General features: G+C 36.3%; 1 protein-coding gene across 3 annotated transcripts in view; it reads left to right on the forward strand.

The window, feature by feature from the left end:
- The window catches only part of Fzd6 (frizzled class receptor 6), a 42853-nt gene continuing 19476 nt past the window's right edge, over window positions 1-23377 (forward strand). The window contains exons 1-3 of one of the 3 annotated variants that reach the window (XM_048801949.1): window positions 95-219; window positions 1147-1479; window positions 13865-13964. In XM_048801949.1, coding sequence (XP_048657906.1) covers window positions 1448-1479; window positions 13865-13964 — 132 coding nt within the window. In that variant the 5' untranslated portion in view covers window positions 95-219; window positions 1147-1447. Of the gene's footprint in view, window positions 24-94; window positions 220-1146; window positions 1480-13864; window positions 13965-23377 lie in introns of those variants that run through there. The other 2 variants (XM_015486355.2, XM_048801948.1) reach the window with 2 other exon arrangements.

Consider the following 23377-nt stretch of genomic DNA (forward strand, 5'->3'; position numbering starts at 1 on the left):
GGCCTTCCAGCCGGCCGCCCGAGGTGAGGCTGCCCGGGCCCGAGCCCGGCGGGTGGCCGCAGAGGCAGCTCCTGGGGGCAGCCGAGCGGGCCTCCAGGGATGCAGGGCGGGCTGGGGGCCTGGACGGTTGCGGGGCGGACTCCGGCAGGCTCGGGACGGAGCCGCAGGTGCTGCGGAGCTGGCGGCGGGACTGGCTGCGCAGCCAAAGTTTCCTCGCAAGTGAGAGCCAACTCCTGAAAGGCGACGCCGGGCCGGCCCAGCAGGCCAGGGACGCTGCTGCCGCGCTCAGGCCTGGGACAGGTGTCGGGTGTGGGGGCGCTGGAAGACTGCACCTGGCAGTGTTGGGGGCGGGGTGGGTAGGGAACTGATGATTGAAGGTTTGTGCTGTAGGAAACACGAGGTAAAGGGGCGAGGTGGAGGAAAAAAGGGAACGCTGCGATTAGGAATAAATGAAAAGGGGTTAATAGTCATAAAAATCATAATTCGGGGCTCACAGCCTTCCTCCCCAAGGGACCGCCGTCGCCCTCCCGGGACAGATTTGCTCATTTTCAATTTCGACGGCATCATCACTCTCTCTTCACACACACCCGCCCCCATTCCATGAAAACTAGTTTCGCTCCTCCCCAGGAAGAATCCTAGAAGTCTCCCTCTAGTTGGCCTTTTGAAAAAACAGGAAAAGTCTATCCCCAGAAGACTGCCACAAAAGCTAGCTTTTTAGAATCTTTGAAAGTTTAACAACTCCTTAGGCCTTAAGGAATTTCCCTGGGCCTGTTTTCTTGTGTGTAATCAGATTACCAAAAGGGAACCTTAGATTTCATGATTCTATTAATGCCTTTTAACGTGGTCCTAACTTAGACCAGCATTCCTTTTTTTCCCTCCAACTCATTCTCTGCCCCCCCCCCCATTTTAAACCCATGTTCCCTACAACACAAACCTTCAATCATCAGTTCCCTAGAGATGAGACTTCCTTAGCAAATAATACATTCTATGCCAAAGCAGATGAAAGAGTATCTCGCTAGGATGGAATTTTCCATCATTTTTCAAATGTTAGTTACCTAGGACAAAAATCTTAACTCTGCACTTTGACTTGCATTTGATTTTATGACAAATGTTTTTATGATAACACCCTCTGGGTTGTTTTTACAGCAATTGACCCAGAACTCATTTCCAGGAAAACAGCTTCCTTCAAATTGACAAAATAATGAAATGAGGAATTTGAACATTTTATCTTTGGACGGGAGTCTTCTGATGGTGAAAAGCAATTAATCCAAGCCATGTGGTAAAATCAGGAATTTGAAGAAAATGGAACTGTTCCCATTTTTGTTAATATGTGTTTTTCTGCCCCTCATAAGGGGGCATAGTCTCTTCACCTGTGAACCAATTACTGTTCCCAGATGCATGAAAATGGCCTACAACATGACGTTTTTCCCTAATCTGATGGGTCATTATGACCAGGGTATTGCTGCTGTGGAAATGGAGGTGAGTGGTTCATCATGCTTTTGTTGAAAAATGGTTTATGTTGTGGTCTAAATAAACTCTTTTATTTTTAAACACATAAAGGATTTTTCAAGTTTGTAGAAATCATATATTGAAAAATCCTTTTGAAAATTAAATCCCCCTACTGACATATTTTGTGTATTGTTGGGTCCTTCTTTATTGAATTTGCTTAATATAAGTTTATTTTATCATGAAGTTTGGTTCTGAATGATTTCGAAATATCTCGCACCTGGCAAATATTTTGCTTTTCGAAATTAAGTACAGTAACTTCTCTAGAAATGTGAATTCTGATTTTTTTTCCAATTCACTGAACATATAATCTCTAATGCCTAGACTGAAGTGAAGAAATTTACATATTTTTATAAGTAGTTGTAATGTTCACTTGGCTCAGTTTTTCCAAAGCAAATAAATTATTGGAATATGTTGGGGATTGCAGACAGTGTTTTACTAAAAAGTGACTAGTTTTTAAACACAGCATTTAAGTATTCTTATACTTGTTTTTTTTTTTAATTTTTTATTGTTGGTTGTTCAAAACATTACAAATTTCTTGATATATCATATTTCACACTTTGATTCAAGTGGGTTATGAACTCCCATTTTTACCCTATATCTTATACTTGTTAAATGAAACCACATATCAGGTGAGGAGCAGAGTGACACTAAAGATTGATTGCCTTAGGTACCTCAGTTACTTGCCTCTGGTTTAGAGATATGCAAATTGCTAGGGAGGTGTGGGAAGAAAGAGCTACCTGTAGAGACAGGAACCTGCCCTCCCTACAGATCTGTTAGGTTGATAAGTCTCATGAAAGAAAGAGGACAAATGTGCTGTTTTTATAGTCTCCCTCCACCAAAAAAATGGTCTGAGGGTGGTGTCAAGGTTTTTTTCCCACCCTCAGATTGTTTCTAAGAGATGAAAACCCTACAAATCTAATATAGATACCATTTTTAAAAACTGACCAAGTTTGATTTTGCAACTTTGAAGGTCTTCCATTGTTCAGTTGAACAACTGTCTGACTTCTTCATTGTAGATTTCTGTCCAAAAATGGGACAGCTTTTAAAATAGATGTTATTTTAAAAGACATTACAAATAATGTTATAATCTTTCAGTGGTTTTTCAAACCAATGCAATACTGAACAAATGGTGAGGAAAGATTTTCATTGATTTATCAGAAACTTTTGATAGTTTAATTTCATTAAAGTAAAGTATGTGGTGGAAATACCATCAAACAATAATTCTATCATTCACTTTTCCTCTTATGATAATATATGTTTTAAAACTCATGTTTCAGTAGTGTTCTTAAAGAGTTTTATCTTAATCTGGTTCCTTCCTGTGTAGTAAGTACATGCATTTTAAGTTTGAATGCTAACAATGATTTTATAAGTTCGTAACATTTGGACTTGAGTTCCTTATCTAGAAAACCGTTATAAAGATAGGGGAGAGATGTATCCCTGCTATTTAAAAAGGCCTATAATTGTAAGACAGTGACAACTATTTTTGTTCCATTTCTATCTTTATAAAGCAAAAAAAGAGACTTAAAAAAAGAGAAGTTTTGGGCGGGGATTGTGGCTCAGGGACAGAGTGCTTGCCTAGCATGTGTGAAGCTCTGGGTTGGATTCTCAGCACCACATATCAATAAATAAAATAAAAGTCCATTAACAACTAAAAAAATATTTTTTTAAAAAAAAGAAGTTTTGTTTGTTTGGTTTTTGGTTTTTATTTACCTAGCTTCTTCCCCAGTAGTTTTGGGTCTGGACATTATCAAGAAGGCTTTTTGGTCTTACCTTCTTTATTTGATTTCTTATATTACCAATCTCTTCATTATACAGTCTTCACATACTAAATTTTCTCATAGGCTTCACTAATGAACATTTTCTATGAATCACATTTCAGTAGGCTTAAGGATATAAAAGAAGAAAGCCATTAAATAGCATTAATACCAGAATTAACCTGTCTCCAAAAGGAGAAGGGGAAGTGAACAGGCAAAATAATATTAACCTGGGTCAAAATTTTAATCTCTATATAATTTTTTTGATCTGTAGTTTTGTGCTTTTCCTGCTGTCCCATTCCTATTTGTCCTTAGCCAGCAGCATTCTCTTTTACTTCCTATATTGAATGCCCAAATCCTACCATTTGAGACTTGTAAATGAACCTAAAGATCATGCAGAGTTTCTTAAACTCTTTCTTGCCATTAAACCCTTCTCAAGAGTTAATGTTTTAAAATTTAAATAAATAAAATGGGTAGGATTGTAAAATAAGCCAATTATATTGAAATATACTTCTATTCAGGGCTAAGGTTAAGAACCCCTGATCCCTACATTATTCAGGTGAAGAAACTGCAGCCCAGAGAAGTTATTATTTGTTCAAATTTGAGCACTCTGATCTGACTCTGACACAGTGTTCTCTGTCTGCATAATCCATAATGTCATCTTTCACCATTTTTAAAAATATCTTTAATCTTATTGGATAAGAAAGATATATTTCCCAAGATTCAGAATATAATGTGTAGGGCTGGGGATATAGCTCAGTTGGTAGAGTACTTGCCTTGCATGCACAAGGCCGTGGGTTTGATCCCTAGCACCACCACCACCACCAAAACAAACAAACAAACAAACAAAAAAACCCTGAATATAATGTGTAAATTTCAGTCTTTTCTACTTCTTTGCAGACTGCATTTAGATAAAAATTAGGTGATTTTTTTTTTTCAGCTTTGCCTTAACCACAAAGTCTTGTGAGATCAAAAATAAAATCCCTAACCTTCATTCTGTCTTCTCTAGTGGTGCCAAAGTGATCTTATTAAAATGCAAATGAATGCAGTCCATCTTGGGGTTAAAATTCTTTACCATATCCCTAAAGCCAGGGAAATAAAGACCTGCTTGTAGAGAGTTTCCAAACTTGTCTTATGGGACCCTGCTTTCCTGTCCCTTCCCATACTGTACACTCTGATTCAACCAGACTGACCCATTTGTAGAATTCAAATTCATATCACTCTTACCTCTGTTCCTTTGCACAGTTTTGTGTCTTCTGATGAGCCCTCTACCTGCCCTTCTGTCTTCTTCACCTCCTCAGTTCCTTTATGTCTCAGTTAAAGCAATGGCTCTTTTTAGTGAGGCCTTCTTTCACCCAAGCATATAACACTTAATATACTGTTATGACACTTATATTTATAACACTTAGTATACTGTTATTTATAACACTTAATATACTGTTCTATACTGTTATGACACTTAATATTTATAAGTTTGTATACTCAACATGTTGTATTACAATTATTTATGTGCCTTTAGATGGTGAACTTGTTGAAGGCAGGGATGGTTTTTATTCATCCTTATTCCTAATGCCTAGTACAATGTCTCTGAACAGTAAATGCTCAATAAAAGCTGAATAAAGAAAAAGTAAGTCAACAAAGAGAATTTTTCTTCCAACTTCTTACCTTCCACCTTTATCCTCTATCTATCTCTACAGTGTTCAAGTGAAAGACATTCTAATATTTTTAGTTGTTTTACATAACATTTTTTTTTTGTTTGCCTAGCTCTAATGAAATATATCAGTTGAAATTCTCTATTTTCTTTCCTCCATTAGCTCTACATATATTTGTTGGGATTTGTTTAAAGAATTTGATTTTTAACCATTTCTTTTATATGAAGTAAAGGAATTAATCTTTTAATTAGACCATTGGATTATAAACTATGTGTCAGATATGTTTCAAACATTATGCTTGAGTTCTTAAATTAATATTCCAGTCAACGACTAGATTATGATTGTGAGTACCTTAGCTTTTATTAAGAATATATCTTCTCTAAAGAATAGGTTGGGTTTGATACTTTCAACCCAACTGCCTTTGATTTCTGCTAGTCCCTTTTAAATTAAACTGAATTAATGGTAGGGTGAGTTTCTTAAAAACTGCCTGATGATTATAGCAACCAATTGTACTTTCTTAGCCACCAAGAATTTCATGTAAGTCAGGAGATCCATCTCATTCTACTTTTAGCCCTCAGTTTCCATTTTGTGACAACTAGCCTGTTTAGGCATTTATGGTCATTGATAATCTTAGAGCTGCAGTTTTCAAATTTTAGTGGCTGTGAGCTTGTTAGAAATGCAAGTTTGTTTACTTTATTTTGATTTACTGATTCATGATCTTTCAAAATAGACCCTAGGAAACTGTTTTGAATGTAAAGTTCAAGACCCATTGGTTAAGAATAGGGTTTGCAAATATTTTCTGTAAAGGGCCAAATATTTCTGACTTTGGAGACCATGTAGTATCTGTCACAGCTATTCATCTCTATAACCATAGCAGAAAAGCTGTCATAGACAGTATATGAACAAAGGAATAGCTGTGTTTTAGTAAAACTTTATTGTATTTACAAAAATATTTCCTAGGAGATATGATAATATAGCTACATAATGGGTTGCCACTAATATAAAAGCTGTGTATATTTTTTCAAATAAACTTTTGGAAAGTTTTATTTAAAAAAAAAAATAGGGGGACCATATTTGGCAGAACCCCACAATACTTGAAAGAAAGTGTTTTAAGGATACTATATCATGTAATAAATGAACATTATTGGGCATTGTTATTAATGTTACCTGAGTTATATGTCATTTACTTTCCACATGAATTTGTTTAAGTCAGGCTTATCACAAGCTGAAAGACTGAAATAATCACAGTTCTTAAGTTTTGTTTCAGATATTGCTTGAAATAAGGGACTTCAGTTTTTTCTTTATTATCTGAAACTAAAATTATTTGTATTGTAAAGAGTTAATTTTCAATTCTGAATAGTAACTTGGCTTTGTGATGAAAAGGATGTTGTACATTCTAAGGCTCCTAAGTGGAAAAACAAATGGCTGCTGGTTTTCCATTGTGTTCCTTTTGTTTCATATCTAGAGCATTGTTTCTCAAATTGTGAGGTTTGACTCCCTGGAGAGACTGATTTCATCCAGAAAAAGCTGAGACTGATCTAGGGAAAACGGAAACAGGAATATTGTATTTTTCCTTTGAATTGCCTTCATTCAGGTCCAGGCAAAAGCAAAGTCATGTATTGTGTTTGGAACAGCATGTGGTCATTCCACTTTTAAATAGTCTAAAGAGAAATAAGTCAAAATAAAATAAAATAAAAGGCTTTCCTTTCCACCTGTTAATATGTACTATAAAATGTTTCTATTCAGTTAAAAATAAAAGGGTGGAGAAAAACTGGATCAACAGACTTCTAGAAAAAAAAAAAAAAAAACTTATTATCCAGGGATTTTAGGCATTTTTTTTCCAGCTTTTTAGAAGAATGCGGTGGACCCATCCTGATCTCACCTATCATCTTTCCTCTGTATTCTCTACCCTTGTGCCCAAATACATAAGGGGAAAAAATGTTGAGTGTGATTAACCTGTTTTTCAGGGAATATAATCTAAAAATGACTCTAACTACTCTGAAAGTATAATATTAGTCATAAAAAATGAAATTCACACTGAAAAGTGTTCCAAGTTGGTATTATAATAGCTGTCATTGGTGTTTTAAATGTCGAACTGCAAGCTTACCTTCCTTTGTGGTGTTCTTTTGCAAATGTAGGGAAAGCAACCTGACTGCTTCCTCTGAATCTACATAATAAAGGTAGACACTTTTGTGAACCTAAAGGGTGATATTTCTCCTGAAAGGCTCTGCTGATAAGCACAGAGTTTTATTCCTTTCCTTGAAGTGTTCCAACGCCTAGGTTGTTCTTGTTGTGCCCACAGGAGAACTTGTCCACAAAGGGATATGGATAATGTGAAAGACTGTTTTGTTGTGATCATTTCCCCTCTTTGAGAATATGACATGTAGATAATGAGACTTTATTACTATAGTATATGTATTTTTCATGTGTTCATTAATATTTGTTGACTGTGTACCTGAGTTCATAGCTTTAATGTGTACCTGAATGTGTAGTTTCCACAGAATTGTAGCTTTTCAAGTTATTAGTTCTAAACTAAAACATTGACTCTTTACTAAATAGATTGCTTTGTTGTATCAACCAGATAATATGTGTATTTGTCTGATTTCCAAAGGAAAGTTCTTTGGGGAAAATAATTTAAAATATTTAATGTTCTCTGACAAGAAATTAAAAAAAAATAAGTCTTCCATTATGGAAATATTGCAAATTCCTGCCTTTTCTTCTCAGTCTCAACTCTAATTTTCTTTTTTAAAAGAAGCTGACTTGCCTGAGATTTACCAAAAATTCCTAAAAACATGCAAGAGTTTGCACCACTTTTTTATACAATAGTCCATTGATTATCTCAAAGAATTTACACTAAACTTATGTAACCACTTTGCCATTGTTTGCTCTGTGAAGTGTAGCTAAAAATATTTCAGGACCCTTTAGACTTCAGTGGGTCTGTGTCTTGCTAGAGCTTTGTTACTTTTTTTTGTTCAATCACTTTTTAAAAAATTACTTGACTTCCTTTCAATTTTTATCACCATCACTAAGAGTCAGCTTTGTTTTTGATACCTTTGTAAAGCAAGTAGTACGGCATTTACCATTGCATGGGATTTAGTGGGTATGATGACCAGGGTAGAAAGCATAAATCCTGAGCTGAGAATCAGATACTATGAAGTCACTTGGCCTTCATAAGATGACTTACTTCCATGTACTGATGGGATTCTGATTTGTGCGTCAGAAAACTGACAAGTGTTTATATATCCTGTATCCAGGATATATAACGTAGGCAAGACACAGCCAAGATGCTGTTACAGACCACTCTGCTTAGACTCCATTTTGCATATTTTTGAAAAATCAAACACATTTCTTTTTTCAGTCTCTCTCAGTTAAAATCCTATCCTAGTCTTTCTCTTTGGGATGTTAGTGCCACCAACCCCAGTACCATAGTATGGTTTCTCCCATGAACATTATAGCACGGGGAGCTTGATAGTCCTTTCCCTATACATATCACTGAGACCAGCTGATGTTCATTTGTTCGGCAAATATTTGAATGCCTAAATCAATATCTGAGGCACCATTCAGGTACTAGACATACAATAATGGACCAAACAGACCTCTGTGCCCTCATGGAATTTATATTCTGGTGGAGGAAATGTAAGACAATCTGTTTTTGTTATAAATAACACTTTTAGCTCTATTTTTTAGCAAAAAATTATTAGATTACTTTTTTAGCCCATGTTTATTCATTTCCAGAAAGCACTTTCAGACCTATTTAATATTATTTTGCTCTGGTCATTCCTTTGTTTATGTTAAGTCCTTTAACTCTAACAAAAGGAACCTCCTTTCCTTATATTTTGACTTAATTTTCTTCTTTTTCTGCATCCTTTCCACCTAAGATAGGGTTTAGCAGAAAAAAAATTGATTAGAGATGGCAAATTTAATAAAAAGAAACAAGGAAAAAAGAAAAAAGAATTGAAGAGTAGTGCTCAGCGCATAGACTGAATGGGCAGAATGGAATTCAAGCTCACTCTAAGGAAACTAGCTACAACTAAAACCCTGATACAGGAACAGTTTACTTGGCGACATTATAAAAAGGGATTTATACTGAGAACAAATCTTGGATGGAAGGGACCCAGGATCTTAACCTGAAATTAGATAGTTGGATGATCCTCTGGTTAAGGGCTTAAGGTTGGTTGCTTATTCTGCTTCTGACAACTTGACTGCTCTTCGATAGCCAGATCAGCCACAGGGAGAATTAAATTGCCCCCCCACACACACTTCTTGCCACCATTTTTTTATTTACAAAGCCTAATAATCAAATCCTGGAATAACTAGAGAAAAGTCTGATTGACATCCACAGAGTAGATTATTGGTCTACGTGGTTAAGACCTTTTTCTGTGTGGAGGGCTTTTGGTTTGCATTTATATGCAACAATATTTTTATATTATAGGATCATTTTGGAGAATTCACATACTTCTTTTCCAGACTCCTAATCACCAGTTCACCAAATTTCTATCTGGTTATACTATAAGCTGTACCTCTTGAATCAATGTGACTTCTTATATCATACCACCTTTCTCTCAACAATGTAGAAAAGACATGATTGAAATTCAGCCCACTAGTATAACCTCTGAGTTATAATCCTACTGCAGTTCACACTTGGCTGGGCCACCTACACTAGGCTATAATTATTTCCTCTTCAGTCATTTGGTCCGAGGGAACTCTCCATGAAGCCATAGGTGTGTTTTAAGGAAAAGATGGTAATAGGTCTTTTTTAGGTAGCATGTCTTTAAGATCTGCTTAGCTACTTGCAGATGTAATGCTATTGTATATATCTGGCATCATGAATGAGTAGGTAAGTTCGATAATACCTTGTCCATGAGAGGTAGCTTGAGTTGATCTCTAGATGTTTCATTATTGTGTTCAGTTTCTATCAGAAACTAGTAGCAAAACCAAGATGAGAAGACTCTTTTACTTATGTAGGGTTAATCTCATTTGCATTGTGTCATTCTGTGGCATTTAGGGTACATGTCTATGGCTTTATATTTATGTCCTCAATATGATGGACCATTATAATGTCCTGTGAAATGAGCTCTGTCAGTAATATTGAGACACAGAGCTGAAGAGCTGTTGTTACCCTAAAGCAGTGCCTCTCAAACTTTGGTGTGCGTCAGCATCAACTGAAGGGCTTATTAAAAAACAGATCTCTGGCCCTACCTCAGAGTTCCTAAATCAGTATGTCTGGAATGGGAAGGAGAAATTGCATTTCTAACAAATTCCTAAGGGTGCTGATGCTGTTGATTGAGGACCACTCTTTGGTAACCACTTTCTAGGGCAAGCTGGCCAAGATGTGCCACTGTCCTTGCTGGTGAAAGCAAATTACTTTCAGAGAAAAGAGCATTGGTCACGTTAGAACTGCATACAAGGTGGAGGGCTATACTGATTTGTCTACAGTAGAGAGACCACATCTAGAAAAGCACTTTCACCATTTGATTACTATTGCTTCAGACAATTTGTTAACAATATATCCACTTGCACTAGAGTATTAAAATGGGCAGGTGAATATGTTTTTATGGTGTCACTATTTTGGAAAATCTGCTTGATCTGCAATATTGTTTTTGATTTTCTGTCTTATGGTCAGGGGAACCTCTAATGGTTTTTGTTTGACCCCTCCTGCCATAGTAACATCCAGAAAACCAACATGGTGATTATGTTTTTTGCTAAAGACAGCTATTTAAGGTATACATATTTAGACTTGAGAAATTAAAGTGAGTTGGATTGGGGGTGTCCCACTCAGCCCCCATCAAAAGCCCACTTATCATCTGAATACTTCAAAAGCCCTTTATCTGAAGGGCTAGCACACTGAATCTAGAATCTGAGAAATAAAGCCTATCAGTATATATTAGCCCCATCTAAAAGTGTTTTTTTTTTCCTTCCTTAATATATAACCCTCAGAAATCAATCTCAACAGTGTCTTTACCACTAATAAATACATAAGCCTTTTTTTTTTCCATATTTGATTTTGACTTGACCCTCCTAGGGCATGCTGGTTTGAACTCTAGATATTGGGTGAGACTTTGAAGGGAAATATGGAGCATGAAGCTATTTTCTTCTTACAGACTTACAGTAAGTCTTTCCAATGAGGAGGATCTGCCTTGAGGATTGTGGGTTCACAGTACTGTGTAAATATAATACTCTGAATCTCATCACACATCCTTACTTCAGAAATCTGGGTCCCACTGCTTCCGAACCACAGTATCACCAGATCTCTTATGAGTGGTGGGGTGCATTAAGTTTATATAATTGGCAACCTGCAGGATCAAACTGCATTTAGTTTTCAACTTCTTTAGTCTTGGGTCCTTTGAGTACTTATTTTTTACTCCACACCTTGACTAACGTGGTGGCAGGCAGTCATTTGATCTCCCCATAGTGTTGCTTTCACTGGGTTCTAAAATGTACTTAGAATCTAAGAGATTAAAAGGATAACTCAGTTTACTGTTTTGCTCTAAATATTAATGGCTGTTTACTGATTTTAGCCCTAAGTTAGGGCAGAAATCCAGTCCTAAAATTCACCCATTTTGCTGAAGTCACTGACAAACCATGTTATGTGCAACCTCCACACTAATCAGTCTTCTTGGCTACAGATAACAGACATGAATTCTGGCTAATTTAAACAGAAAGTGAACAGACATACAACAGCTTTTAAAATTCACAGGGAGGCTGGACAACCAGATTCACAATATGTGGAGGGTCAGAGGAACCAAAACATACACTATCATATTGGTTTGTCACCAAGGCCAATGCTATTGGACACTTTCTGAATCATTGTCACTAGACACTTATTTTGGCATTGTAGGGAGTATTGATCACTCTCCAGATGACTCAAATAATATTTTGTACCTGTTCTTTACCCAATGATCTCCCCAAGAATCTCAATACCTGGAGCATCTAAATGGCTAAGCCTATATTGTTGCCAAATTGCATCCCTATGTTCCTCCTTAGCTTCTATAGCATCTCCCCTGCTTTGGAATTCCCCCAAAATAGGATTGCTGGGCAGATGGAAATGATAAGTGCTAACTGTAGAGATCAAAGTAAGACAGAGTTACCTACCTGAGAGAAAATGTCATTGTATTATCTATAGTTGATTTGAAATTTATCTCTATAGTCTGTTACTGTCTTCATAAGCTCTTGAGTCATTGGTGTCCTTAGAGATCATCCATTAATTTGTGGCTCTCATTTTACTGATGGATACTCTGAAACTCTGATATAGAAACTTTCTGTTAGTGGAGGCACAGGTAGTTAAAGAGTACCTAGAACTCAGTTAAGATTAAATACTAGCATTATTTCCAGAAAAAGATTATATAAAATACTCCATGTACATGTATTTTGGTTCTCATTATCCATTTATCTTAATGTTTAGCTTAGGCTATTTTTCAGAATAGAGATATGAATTGCCTTCTCATTTGCCTTCTTCCTCAACTTGGCCAGTACTAATAATAACAATCATTTCTAGGTATTTCTGCCAGAGACTGACCATTTCCTTGGAGGAGTGTACCTTTTATTTCTCTGAGGATTAAAACTGTAATTAATAGGACTATTTTATTTATTATTAAATGGTAGAATCACAAAAGCAGTATTGATACATTTTGTTGTGGTTAGTTATTGGATGAGTTGTTTTGAGAATGAAATAACAAAACCAGGAATTCATAAGTGAGATCATGAAGGCACAAGATCAGTAAGAGAGTTGAATAAGATGTCTCATGAGGGCTGGGGTTGTGGAGCAGTGGTAGAGCACTTGACTAGCATGTGTGAGGCACTGGGTTTGATTCTCAGCACCACATATAAACAAAAAAAAATAAACAAAGGTCCATCAATAACTAATAAAAATATTTTTAAAAAGATGTGTCACGAAGTGGGAAGCAAGGGAACAGACTGGATAGATCAGGAAGTTTGAATATTTGCTCAATTTACAAGTTTATATGCACTAACTATGCTAAATACTAGTGTAATAATCTGACAGATTTAAGAGTATAAAACTATACGGACATAAATATTGCAGTAAGTTGGGTTAGTATCTTTGCATCTAAAGGTTAGATTCTGAGAAGGGTACCTAGTATGTTTTGTGGATGAACATTGATTCCTGTTAAGATTTTTGCTTCAAAAGATTAGAGCAGTGTGTTCATCCAGTTTATGTTTTCAACTGATTGATACACTAAATTCAATAATAGGATGATTCATTATTTAAAATGTCATTGTTTGTTTCTAAATTATTTGCTCAAAATTACCTGCTTTAGGAGATATGTGCATTATCTGGAATGATGAACATAGTTTGAGGGGTTTTTTTGTTTTGTTTTGTTTTTTTGTGTTTGTTTTGTTTTGTTTGAGAAAAAGGAAAAAGAAGGTTGCTTAGCAGAAGAAACACAGGGGACTCTTGTCCCAAGAGCCGTGATTCTGCGCATCAGCAGGATCAGGGTGCTTTTAAAGAGGTGATTCAAAGGCTACTTTCCACGTGTTCTCTGTTGGAGTTGTAATTCACTTGTTATTTGGGAGATAGTCTTTTCTGGGATCTTCTGGTACCATCCCCAAAGTCTGGATTACTCCATTCCTATGTTGGGTAAGTGCTCAAGGACAGATAACTCCGTCTAGGATTGGGAAGAAAGGTAATCTTGTTTCCCCTGGTTAGGGAAGAGGAGTGTAGTTTGAGGTTTTATAGTCTGATTTGTGACCTGTGAATTATTGTTTTTTCAAACTGGGGAGTTTCTTTCATGTAAAAGATTTCCAGTTCTCTTGATATCTTTGGTCTCCTCATCCTTATTGGCATTTTTGCCTGTCCAATGCTTTGGGAAAGGGTGATTCTCAGGGGAATTGGTTGGTGCTTAGTGTGAAAGTTCAAGAGGACATCCTCTGAAGTCATGTGAGCCCAGGTTCATATCCTACTTATGCTGCTTACTTCTTTTTTTTTCTCAGCCTCAGGTACCTTGTCTGCAAGGTGGAGATAATAACATCTATCTCACAGGGTTGTTGTAAAAGTAAATGGTATATTAAAAAACGCAGTGCCTCACTTATGGTAAGTGCTGAATAAAGCAAAGCTCTGATTTGTTATCAGCAGCTGTAGTCTTGCTAAAAGTAGTGCTGGACCATGAATAAGGATATCAAGATTCTAATCCAGAGTAGGTTTTGGAATTTCAGTAATAATTCCCAATAAAAAATTGGCTTCAGTTTTTTCACTTACAGTCTGAGGATTTGGCTTATGTCAGTGTTTTCAATCTATGATCTCTGGAGATGCTTTGAGGTCATTGGTAGTGAGGGGAACAGTGAGAGGTTTCTCTGCAGGAAGGGCTTCCTCCCCAGCCAAAGCAGCTGTGCTTTTATTTATTTAATAAGTCAGGTTTCTTTGTAACCTCTTATTTAAAGAAAATGTTTCTTGGCAAGATATACATGTACACATGGATGCACACAGACACTCTGAAAATAATTGGACCTAAAGGTCTTCTTGGGTTCCTTCCAAGAATTTTTTAAGTCTGAGGTTTGCAACAAAACTTGGAAGTTAGTGACCCAACTGGGTCTGACACAAAGACATGTTTTGTTTGTCCCACGCATGTTTAAATATGTAAATTAAAGTGCCCAAATCTAATCACACAAAAATTCAAGTTGTTTTCTTGTGAAAGCATGGATATATGAGACAATTCTGTGCCCACCTTTCCAAATAACATCTTACTGGAGTTGAGTGGCAGATGCTACCCAAAACCCCCATTGTCTTATACCCCTTTGAATCTACCTGCCTGGCCTATGAAGGACTTTAAGTGTTCAATATCTGGTTTATCCTCTGCACAGTATGTGAACGTCAGCATTATTGGATTAACCAACATTAGCACTCCAGAGGAATTAAGCAAGGGAAGTGGTTCCCATTTTTGTCCCATAAGAAAATTGTGTTAGTGTAGCAAAACTACACATTTCTTTCATTTTACCAGCCCTTAAACTAGATGATTTAGTTCTTAAATGCTGAACATCAGTTTATCATGGGTATTGTAAAATGTCTTCTGAGTTGGAAATAAATACAGCATGTTTTAATTCTTTCTACCAAAGAATCTGATTATCAGATTCTCGAAAAATTTAGGCACTAGGCTTTTGGGGGACAGTAAATAAAGAAGTAAATGCACCAGTTGCCCATGCCTTCCTCCTCCACTTCAGTCCCAAAGGAGAATACTTGCACAGTTGGGCATTCCTACCATCCCCAGGATAAAAAAAAATTGAGAAAAGCACTGTACTGTTTGCTCTTCAAGGACTTCTTGTTAGGTAGCAAAGGCTTGGGTCTCTGAATATCATTCGAATAAAAGAGATACAGAATACCAACTATAGAGGACAGGTAAAACTTCCATGGGTCCAACATCCTCCAAAGCTATTCTCTAATGGTGTGTGGGTTCTGTCTGTATGCACCCTTTAAATCAGATTTGTTTATTATAGTACTCTAATCATATTTAATATTTATTGATTAATTTTTGCCCATCTTTTATTTACTAAGATGTATTGAAATTTCTTGTTATGATTATGAAATTGTCCATTTTTTAAATTTATATATGACAGCAGAATGCATTACAATTCTTATTACACATATAGACCACAATTTTTCATTTCTCTGGTTGTATACAAAGTATATTCACACCAATTCGTGTCTTCATACATGCACTTTAGATAATAACGATCATCACATTCCACCATCATTTCTAACCCCATGCTCCCTCCCTTCCCCTCCAACCCCTCTGCCCTATCCAGAATTCGTCTGTTCCTCCCACGCTCCCTCTCTCTATCCCACTATGAATCAGCCTCGTTATATCAAAGAAAACATTTGGCATTTGGTTTTTTTGGATTGGCTAACTTCACTTAGCATTATCTTCTCTAACTCCATCCATATACCTGCAAATGTCATGATTTTATTCTCTTTTATTGCTGAATAATATTCCATTGGGTATATATGCTACATTTTTTAATCCACTTATCTATTGAAGGGCATCTAGATTGATTCCACAGCTTAGCTATTGTGAATTGTGCTGCTATAAACATTGATGTGGCTGTGTCCCTGTAGTATGCTGTTTTTAAGCCCTTTGGGTATAGACCAAGGAGAGGGATAGCTGGGTCAAAAGGTGGTTCTATTCCCAATTTTCCAAGACATCTCCATACTGCTTTTCATATTTGCAATCCCACCAGCAGTGTATGAATGTACCTTTCCCCCCACATCCTCACCAACACTTATTGTTGTTTGTCTTCATAATAGCTGTCATTTTGACTGGAGTGAGATGAAATCTTAGAGTGGTTTTGATTTGCATTTCTCAAATTGCTAGCAGTGATGAACATTTTCATGTGTTTGTTGATTGATTGTATATCATCATCTGAGAAGTGTCTGTTCAGTTCCTTGGCCCATTTATTGATTGGGTTATTTGTTTTTTTGGTGTTTGAATTTTTGAGTTCTTATATACTGTAGAGATTAGTGCTCTATCTGATGTGTGAGGGATAAAAATTTGCTCCCAAGATGTAGGCTCTCTATTTACCTCACAGATTATTTCTTTTGCTGAGAAAAACTTTTTAGTTTGATTCCATCCCATTTATTGATTCTTGACTTTAATTCTTCTATCAAAGGAGTCTTATTAAGGATGTTAGGGTCTACTCCCACTTGATGGAGATTGGGGCCTACTTTTTCTTCTATTAGATGCAGGGTCTCTTGTTTTATTCCTAAGTCCTTGATCCATGTTGAGTTGAGTTTTGTGCATGGTGAGAGATAGGGGTTTAATTTCATTATGTTGCATATGGATTTCCAGTTTTCCCAGCACCATTTGTTGAATAGACTATCTTTTCTCCAATCCATGTTTTTGGCACCTTTGTCTAATATAAGATAATTGTAATTTTGTGGGTTAGTCACTGTGTCCTCTATTCTGTACCATTGGTCTACCAGTCTGTTTTGATGCTGTAAATACCATGCTGTCTTTGTTACTATTGCTCTGTAGTATAGTTTAAGGTCTGGTATAGCGATGCAATCTGCTTCACTCTTCCTGCTAAGGATTGCTTTAGCTATTCTGGGTCTCTTATTTTTCCAGATAAATTTCATGATTGCTTTTTCTATTTCTATGAGGAATGTCATTGAGATTTTGATTGGAATTGCATTAAGTCTGTATAGTGCTTTTGGAAGTATAGACATTTTGATAATATTAATTCTGCCCATCAAGAGCAAGGTAGATCTCTCCATCTTCTAAGGTCTTCTTTGACTTCTTTCTTTAGGGTTCTGTAATTTTCATTACATAGATCTTTCACCTCTTTTGTTAAGTTGATTCTCAAGTATTTTTTTTTTTTTTGAGACTATTGTAAATGGGGTAATTTTCGTCTTTTCCCTTTCAGAGGATTTATCACTGATATACAGAAATGCCTTTGATTTATGGGTGTTGGTTTTATATCCTGCTACTTTGCTGAATTCATTTAATAGTTCTAGAAGTTTTCTGTGGAACTTTTAGGGTCTTCTAGGTATAGAATCATATCATTAGCAAATAGTGCCAATTTGAATTCTTCTTTTCCTATGTGTATCCCTTTAATTTCTTTCATCTAATTACTCTGGCCAGTGTTTCAAGAACTATGTTAAATAGAAGTTGTAAAAGAGGGCATCTCTATCTTATTCCAGTTTTTAGAGGGAATGCCTTCAATTTTTCTCCATTTAGAATGATGTTGGCCTGGGGCATAGCATAGATAGCCTTTAGGATGTTGAGATATGTTCCTGTTATCCCTAGTTTTTCTAGTGTTTTGAACATAAAGCAGTTCTGTATTTTGTCAGATGCTTTTTCTGTGTCTATTGAGATGATCATATGATTCTTATCTTTAAGTCTATTGATGTGATGAATTATATTTATTGATTTCCGTATTGAATCCCTGGGATGAATCCCACTTGGTCATGGTATGCAATCTTTTTGTTATGGTTTTGAATTAGATTTGCCAGAATTTTACTGAGAATTTTTGCATTTATGTACATTAAAGATATTGGTCTGAAGTTTTCTTTTTTTGATGTGTCTTTGCCTGGTTTTGGAATCAGGGTGATATTGACCTCATAGAATGAGTTTGGAAGTGTGCCTCTTTTTCTATTTCCTGAAATAAATTGAAGAGTATTGGTATTCGTTCTTCTTTAAAGGTCTTGTAGAACTCGACTGTGTATTTTCTTGGTTGGTAGACTTTTGATGGCATCTTCTATTTTGTCACTTGAAATTGATCTTTTTAAATTATGTATATCATCCTGATTTAATTTGGGCAAATTATATGACACTAGAAATTTGTGAATGCCTTCGATATTTTCTATTTTTTTTTTTTAAATGATAGTGAGGTAGGTAGAGAGAGAGAGAGAGTGAGAGAATTTTTAATATTTTTTTTTTTTAGCTTTCGGCGGACATAACATTTTTTTGTTTGTATGTGGTGCTGAGGATCGAACCCGGGCCACACACATGCCAGGAGAGAGTGCTACTGCTTGAGCCACATCCCCAGACCGATATTTTCTATTTTATTGGAGTACAAGTTTTCAAAATAATTTCTAATTATCTTCTGTATTTCTGTAGTGTTTGCTATGATATTTCCTTTCTCATCATGTACGTTAGTAATTTGAGTTTTCTCTTTCCTCTTCGTTAACATGGCTAAGGGTCTGTCAATCTTATTTTTTTAAAGAACCAACATTTTGTTCTGTCAATTTTTTTAATGTTTTTTTTTTAAAGAGAGAGAGAGAGAGAGAATTTTAATATTTATTTTTTAGTTTTCAGCGGACACAACATCTTTGTTTGTATGTGGTACTGAGGATCGAACCCGGGCCGCACACATGCCAGGCGAGCGCGCTACCGCTTGAGCCACATCCCCAGCCCCCTGTCAATTTTTTCAGTTGTTTCTTTTGTTTCAATTTCATTGATTTCAGCTCTGATTGTAATTATTTCCTGTATTCCACTGCTTTTGGTGTTGATTTGTTCTTCTTTTTCTAGGGCTTTGAGATGTAATATTAAGTCATTTATTTGTGGACTTTTTCTTCTTTTAAGGAATGAACTCCATGCAGTGAACTTTCCTCTTAGAACTGCTTTCATAGTGTCCCAGAGATTTTGATATGTTGTACATGAGTTCTCATTCACTTCTGAAAAATTTTTAATCACCTCCTTGATGTCTTCTGCAACCATTGTTTATTCAGTAGCATATTATTTAGTCTCTAGGTGTTGGAGTAGATTTTATTTCTTATTTTATCATTGATTTCTAATTTCATTCCATTATGATCTGATAGAATGCAGGGTAGTATCTCTACTTTTTTATATTTCCTAAGAGTTGCTTTGTGGCATAGTATATAGTCTATTTTAGAGAAGGATCCATGTGCTACTGAGAAGAAAGTGTATTCTCTCATTGAAGGATGAAATATTCCTTATATATGTCAGTTAATTCTAAGTTATTGATTGTATTATTGAGTTCTGTGGTTTCTTTGTTCAGCTTTTGTTTGGAAGATCTATCTAGTGATGAAAGAGGTGTGTTAAAGTCACCCAAAATTTTTGTGTTGTGGTCTATTTGACTCTTGAACTTGAGAAGAGTTTGATGAACGTAGATGCTCCATTGTTTGGGGCATATATATTTATAATTGTTAAGTCTTGTTGGTGTATGGTTCCCTTGAGCAGTATATAGTGTCCTTCTTTATCCTTTTTGATTGACTTTAGTTTGAAGTCTACTTTATTTGATATGAAGATGGAAACCCCTGCTTGCTTCCGCAGTCCATGTGAGTGGTATGCTTTTTCCCAACCCTTCACCTTTAGTCTGTGGATGTCTTTTCCTATGAGATGAGTCTCTGGGAGGCAGCATATTGTTGGGCCTTTTATTATTATCATTCAATCTGCTAGTCTGTGTCTTTTGATTGGTGAGTTTAAGTCATTAACATTCAGGGTTATTATTGAGATATGATTTGTATACCTAGCCATTTTTGTTTATTCTTGGTATTCAACGTGATTTTGTTTCTCCTCTGATTACTGTAATACCTCTTTCTGATGATTTTCATCATGTTTTTCATTTCCTCTTCTTGGAATAATTTTTTTAAAAAGAGAGAGAGAGAGAGAGAGAGAATTCTTTTAATATTTATGTTTTCATTTTCAGCGGACACAACATCTTTCTTTGTATGTGGTGCTGAGGATCGAACCCGGGCCGCATGCATGCCAGGCGAGCGCGCTACCACTTGAGCCACATCCTCAGCCCTTCTTGGAATATTTTGCTGAGGATGTTCTGTAGTACAGGCTTTCTAGTTGTAAATTCCTTTAACTTTTGTTTATCATGGAAGGTTCTTATTTCATCATCAAATCTAAAGCTTAGTTTTGCTGGATATAAGATTCTTGGTTGGCATCCATTTTCTTTCAAAGCTTGGTATATGTTATTCCACAATCTCCTGGCTTTGAGGGTCTGGGTTGAAAAACCTGTTAAGATACGAATTGGTCTCCTTCTATATATGATCTGATTCCTCTCTCTTGTGACTCTGAAGATTCTATCCTTATCCTTTATGCTAGGCATTTTCATTATAATGTGCCTTGGTGTAGATCTGTAATTTTGTACATTTGGTGTCCTGTAAGCCTCTTCTATTTGGTTTTCCAATTCGTTCTTCATGCTTGGGAAATTTTCTGATATTATCTCATTGAAGAGATTCCACATTCCTTTGATTTGAAACTCTGTGCCTTCCTCTAGCCCAACAACTCTTAGATTTGGTCTTTTGATGCTGTCCCATAATTCTTGGATGTTCTGTTCATGGTTTCTTACTATCTTCACTGTGTGATCAACTTTATTTTCCAGATAGTCTACTTTGTCTTCATTATCTGATGTTCTTTATTCCAAGTGATCTAGTCTGTTGGTTATGCTTTCTATTGAGTTTTTTATTTGATTTACTTTATCCTTCATTTCAAGGATTTCTGACTGGTTTTTTTTTTCAGAGTCTCTCTCTTTTTTTATATTTATTTTTTAGTTTTAGGTTGGCACAATATCTTTATTTTATATTTATGTGGTGCTCTGAATCAAACCCAGTGCCTTATGCATAATAGGTGAGCACTCTACCCATGAAGCTACAACCCCAGCCCCCTCTCTCTTGAAGTAATCTTTTGCTACCTATATTTGTTCTCTTATCTCTTTGTTGGAGTGATCAGTTTTTGCCTGTATTTGCTCATTTAGGTCATTCTTTAATTCAGAAATCATTTTAATTGTAAACCTTCTGAACTCCATCTCTGACATTTCATCAATTTTGATGTCCATGGGTTCTATTATTATAGTATCCTGGTTTTGGGGGGGCACTTTCCTCTCTCGTTTTTTCATGTTGTCTATGTGTCTTACCTTCTTGCAGTGTGGATCTGAGATATTACTGTTTCTTCCCTGTATTCTTGTAGTACCCATGCAGATTGTCTGTACTTCACCTTGATGTTGGGCTTCCAGACCTTGTCGGTGTCCCTCAGTGTATGCTACTGCATCTAAGGTTGGTGGCAGCAATAGCAGAGGTAATTCGAGATAATAGTTAAGGTGCCCCAACATAGAAACAATGTCTTACTGAGATGGGGCTGCAAGATTGGGCCTCACACTTCCTGCTCTGAGATGTAACTACTTGTAGGCCCTGTCTGTTGTCAAAAAGTTAGGGGCTGACTGTGTGGGCAAGGCTATGGTGATGACTGCAGTGTCCCAAAATGGAAGTGGATTAGGCTTAGGCTCTCAGGTGGGAGGGTAGGCGAACTCGGACCTACCCTGGACCTGGGTCTTGTGCAAGTCAGTGTGGACAGATCTGGGCCAGGCCTGACTTCTGCTGTGGTCTGTTGGTCGGAAGAGGTGGTCTTGTGCTGGAAGCTGGGCTCCGACGGGTGCTTGCCAGTGGAGGGGTAGACTCAGGTCTACTGTGAGCCTGGGCCCCACACAGGCTGGTGTGGGTGGATCTGGGCCGCAGAGCTTGACCTATCATGGTAGACTGCTGGTCAGAAGGGGCGGTCCTGTGCCAAAGGCTAGGCTCTGGCAGGTGTCTGCCTCATGGAGGGAGGGGTGAACCAGGCCTACTGTGAGCCTGGGTCCTGCACAGGCTGGTGTGGGTGGTTTTGGCCGAAATTGTCCATTTCTCCTTATAGTTCTGTCAGTTTTTTACTTTATATATTTTAAGGTAATTTATTAGGTCTATCTAGTGCTCAGCAATGCATTTTAAAGTGTATTGTTGCAGTTTTTCTAGAATCTGAATGTTTTTTATGTCAGGAGATATTATGCTGACCATCCTGATGAAAGTATCAGTCCCCATCCCTTCTTTATATCTTACAGAAATGTTTCAAAGTTTATAGTAATTAATGAGAATTTTCCCTGTTTATTTTTTTCTTATATAATGATGGATTTCAGTTTTTTTTTAAAACCTTTTCATCTTTTTTCAGTGGCATTTGGAGAGGAAGTAAATGCTGCTAGTAATAGGTTCAGTGTAATTCCTCTTGAATCAGGATTTTCATCTTCTCTTACTATCCGTTCTTTCTGTGTAATATCAGTCAATTCTTTCAGTGTCCATTTTTATACTGATGATTTTCAAATCCATATCCTTGACCTAAAGTCTCTGACCATCATAGCTCTATTTATTTAACTGTCTACTAGTAGATATTCACACTCAAATGTCCTTTGAGTACTTCAGACTATCAATAGGTAAATACATAAACAAATGATGATATAACCATATAATGGAATACTACTCAGCAATTAAAATAAATAAACTTCTAATACATGAAACAACATGGATGAATCTCAAAATAATGATTCTGGGTGAAAGAAGCCAACAACAAAAAGAAAACATATTATGTGATTCCACTTATGTAAAATTATAGAAAATACCACTCTGTAGTAACAGAAAGCACATCAGTGGTTGCCAGGGTGAGAAATTACTGGGAGGGAAAAAGAGAAAGGAAGGTTCAGGAGGTGGAAGAAGGGAATAATTACAAAGGGGTAGAAGAAAACTATTAATAGTGATGATTATATTTATTACCTTGATTGTGGTAATGGTTTCAAAACTTATCCAGTTGTACACTTTATACAATGATATTCAGTTTATCATATGTCAACTAATTATATCTGAATAAAGCTGGGAAAAAAACCCTCAATACTAAAAAGCTTTTTGATAGAAAAGGAAGAGTCTTTGCACACCCTGCTCCATACCCATCCCAGTCCTGCTCCCCAGAGGCAGACATTTTGAACTCTGCTAGAAGTTGTTCTGGTGTGTAAGCCATATTTAGACTGATATGTTTATTTTGCTATTTATTGATTCATCAATTTAGAACTTCAGGCAGTAGCTCTTTGTTCTTTCCTGTTATGGTAGTTGATAATTCACTTTTCTTTTCCACCATTTTTATTTCTCTTCCCAATTTTCTTTTTTTTTTTTTTTTTTCCCTATTTGGAAAATCTTTTTTTTTTTTCAATTTTTTATTGTTTTATTTTTTATTTATTTTTTATTTTTTA

Source organism: Marmota marmota, unplaced genomic scaffold (genome assembly GCF_001458135.2).
Source record: "Marmota marmota marmota unplaced genomic scaffold, marMar, whole genome shotgun sequence".
NCBI classification, from domain to species: Eukaryota; Metazoa; Chordata; class Mammalia; order Rodentia; family Sciuridae; genus Marmota; species Marmota marmota.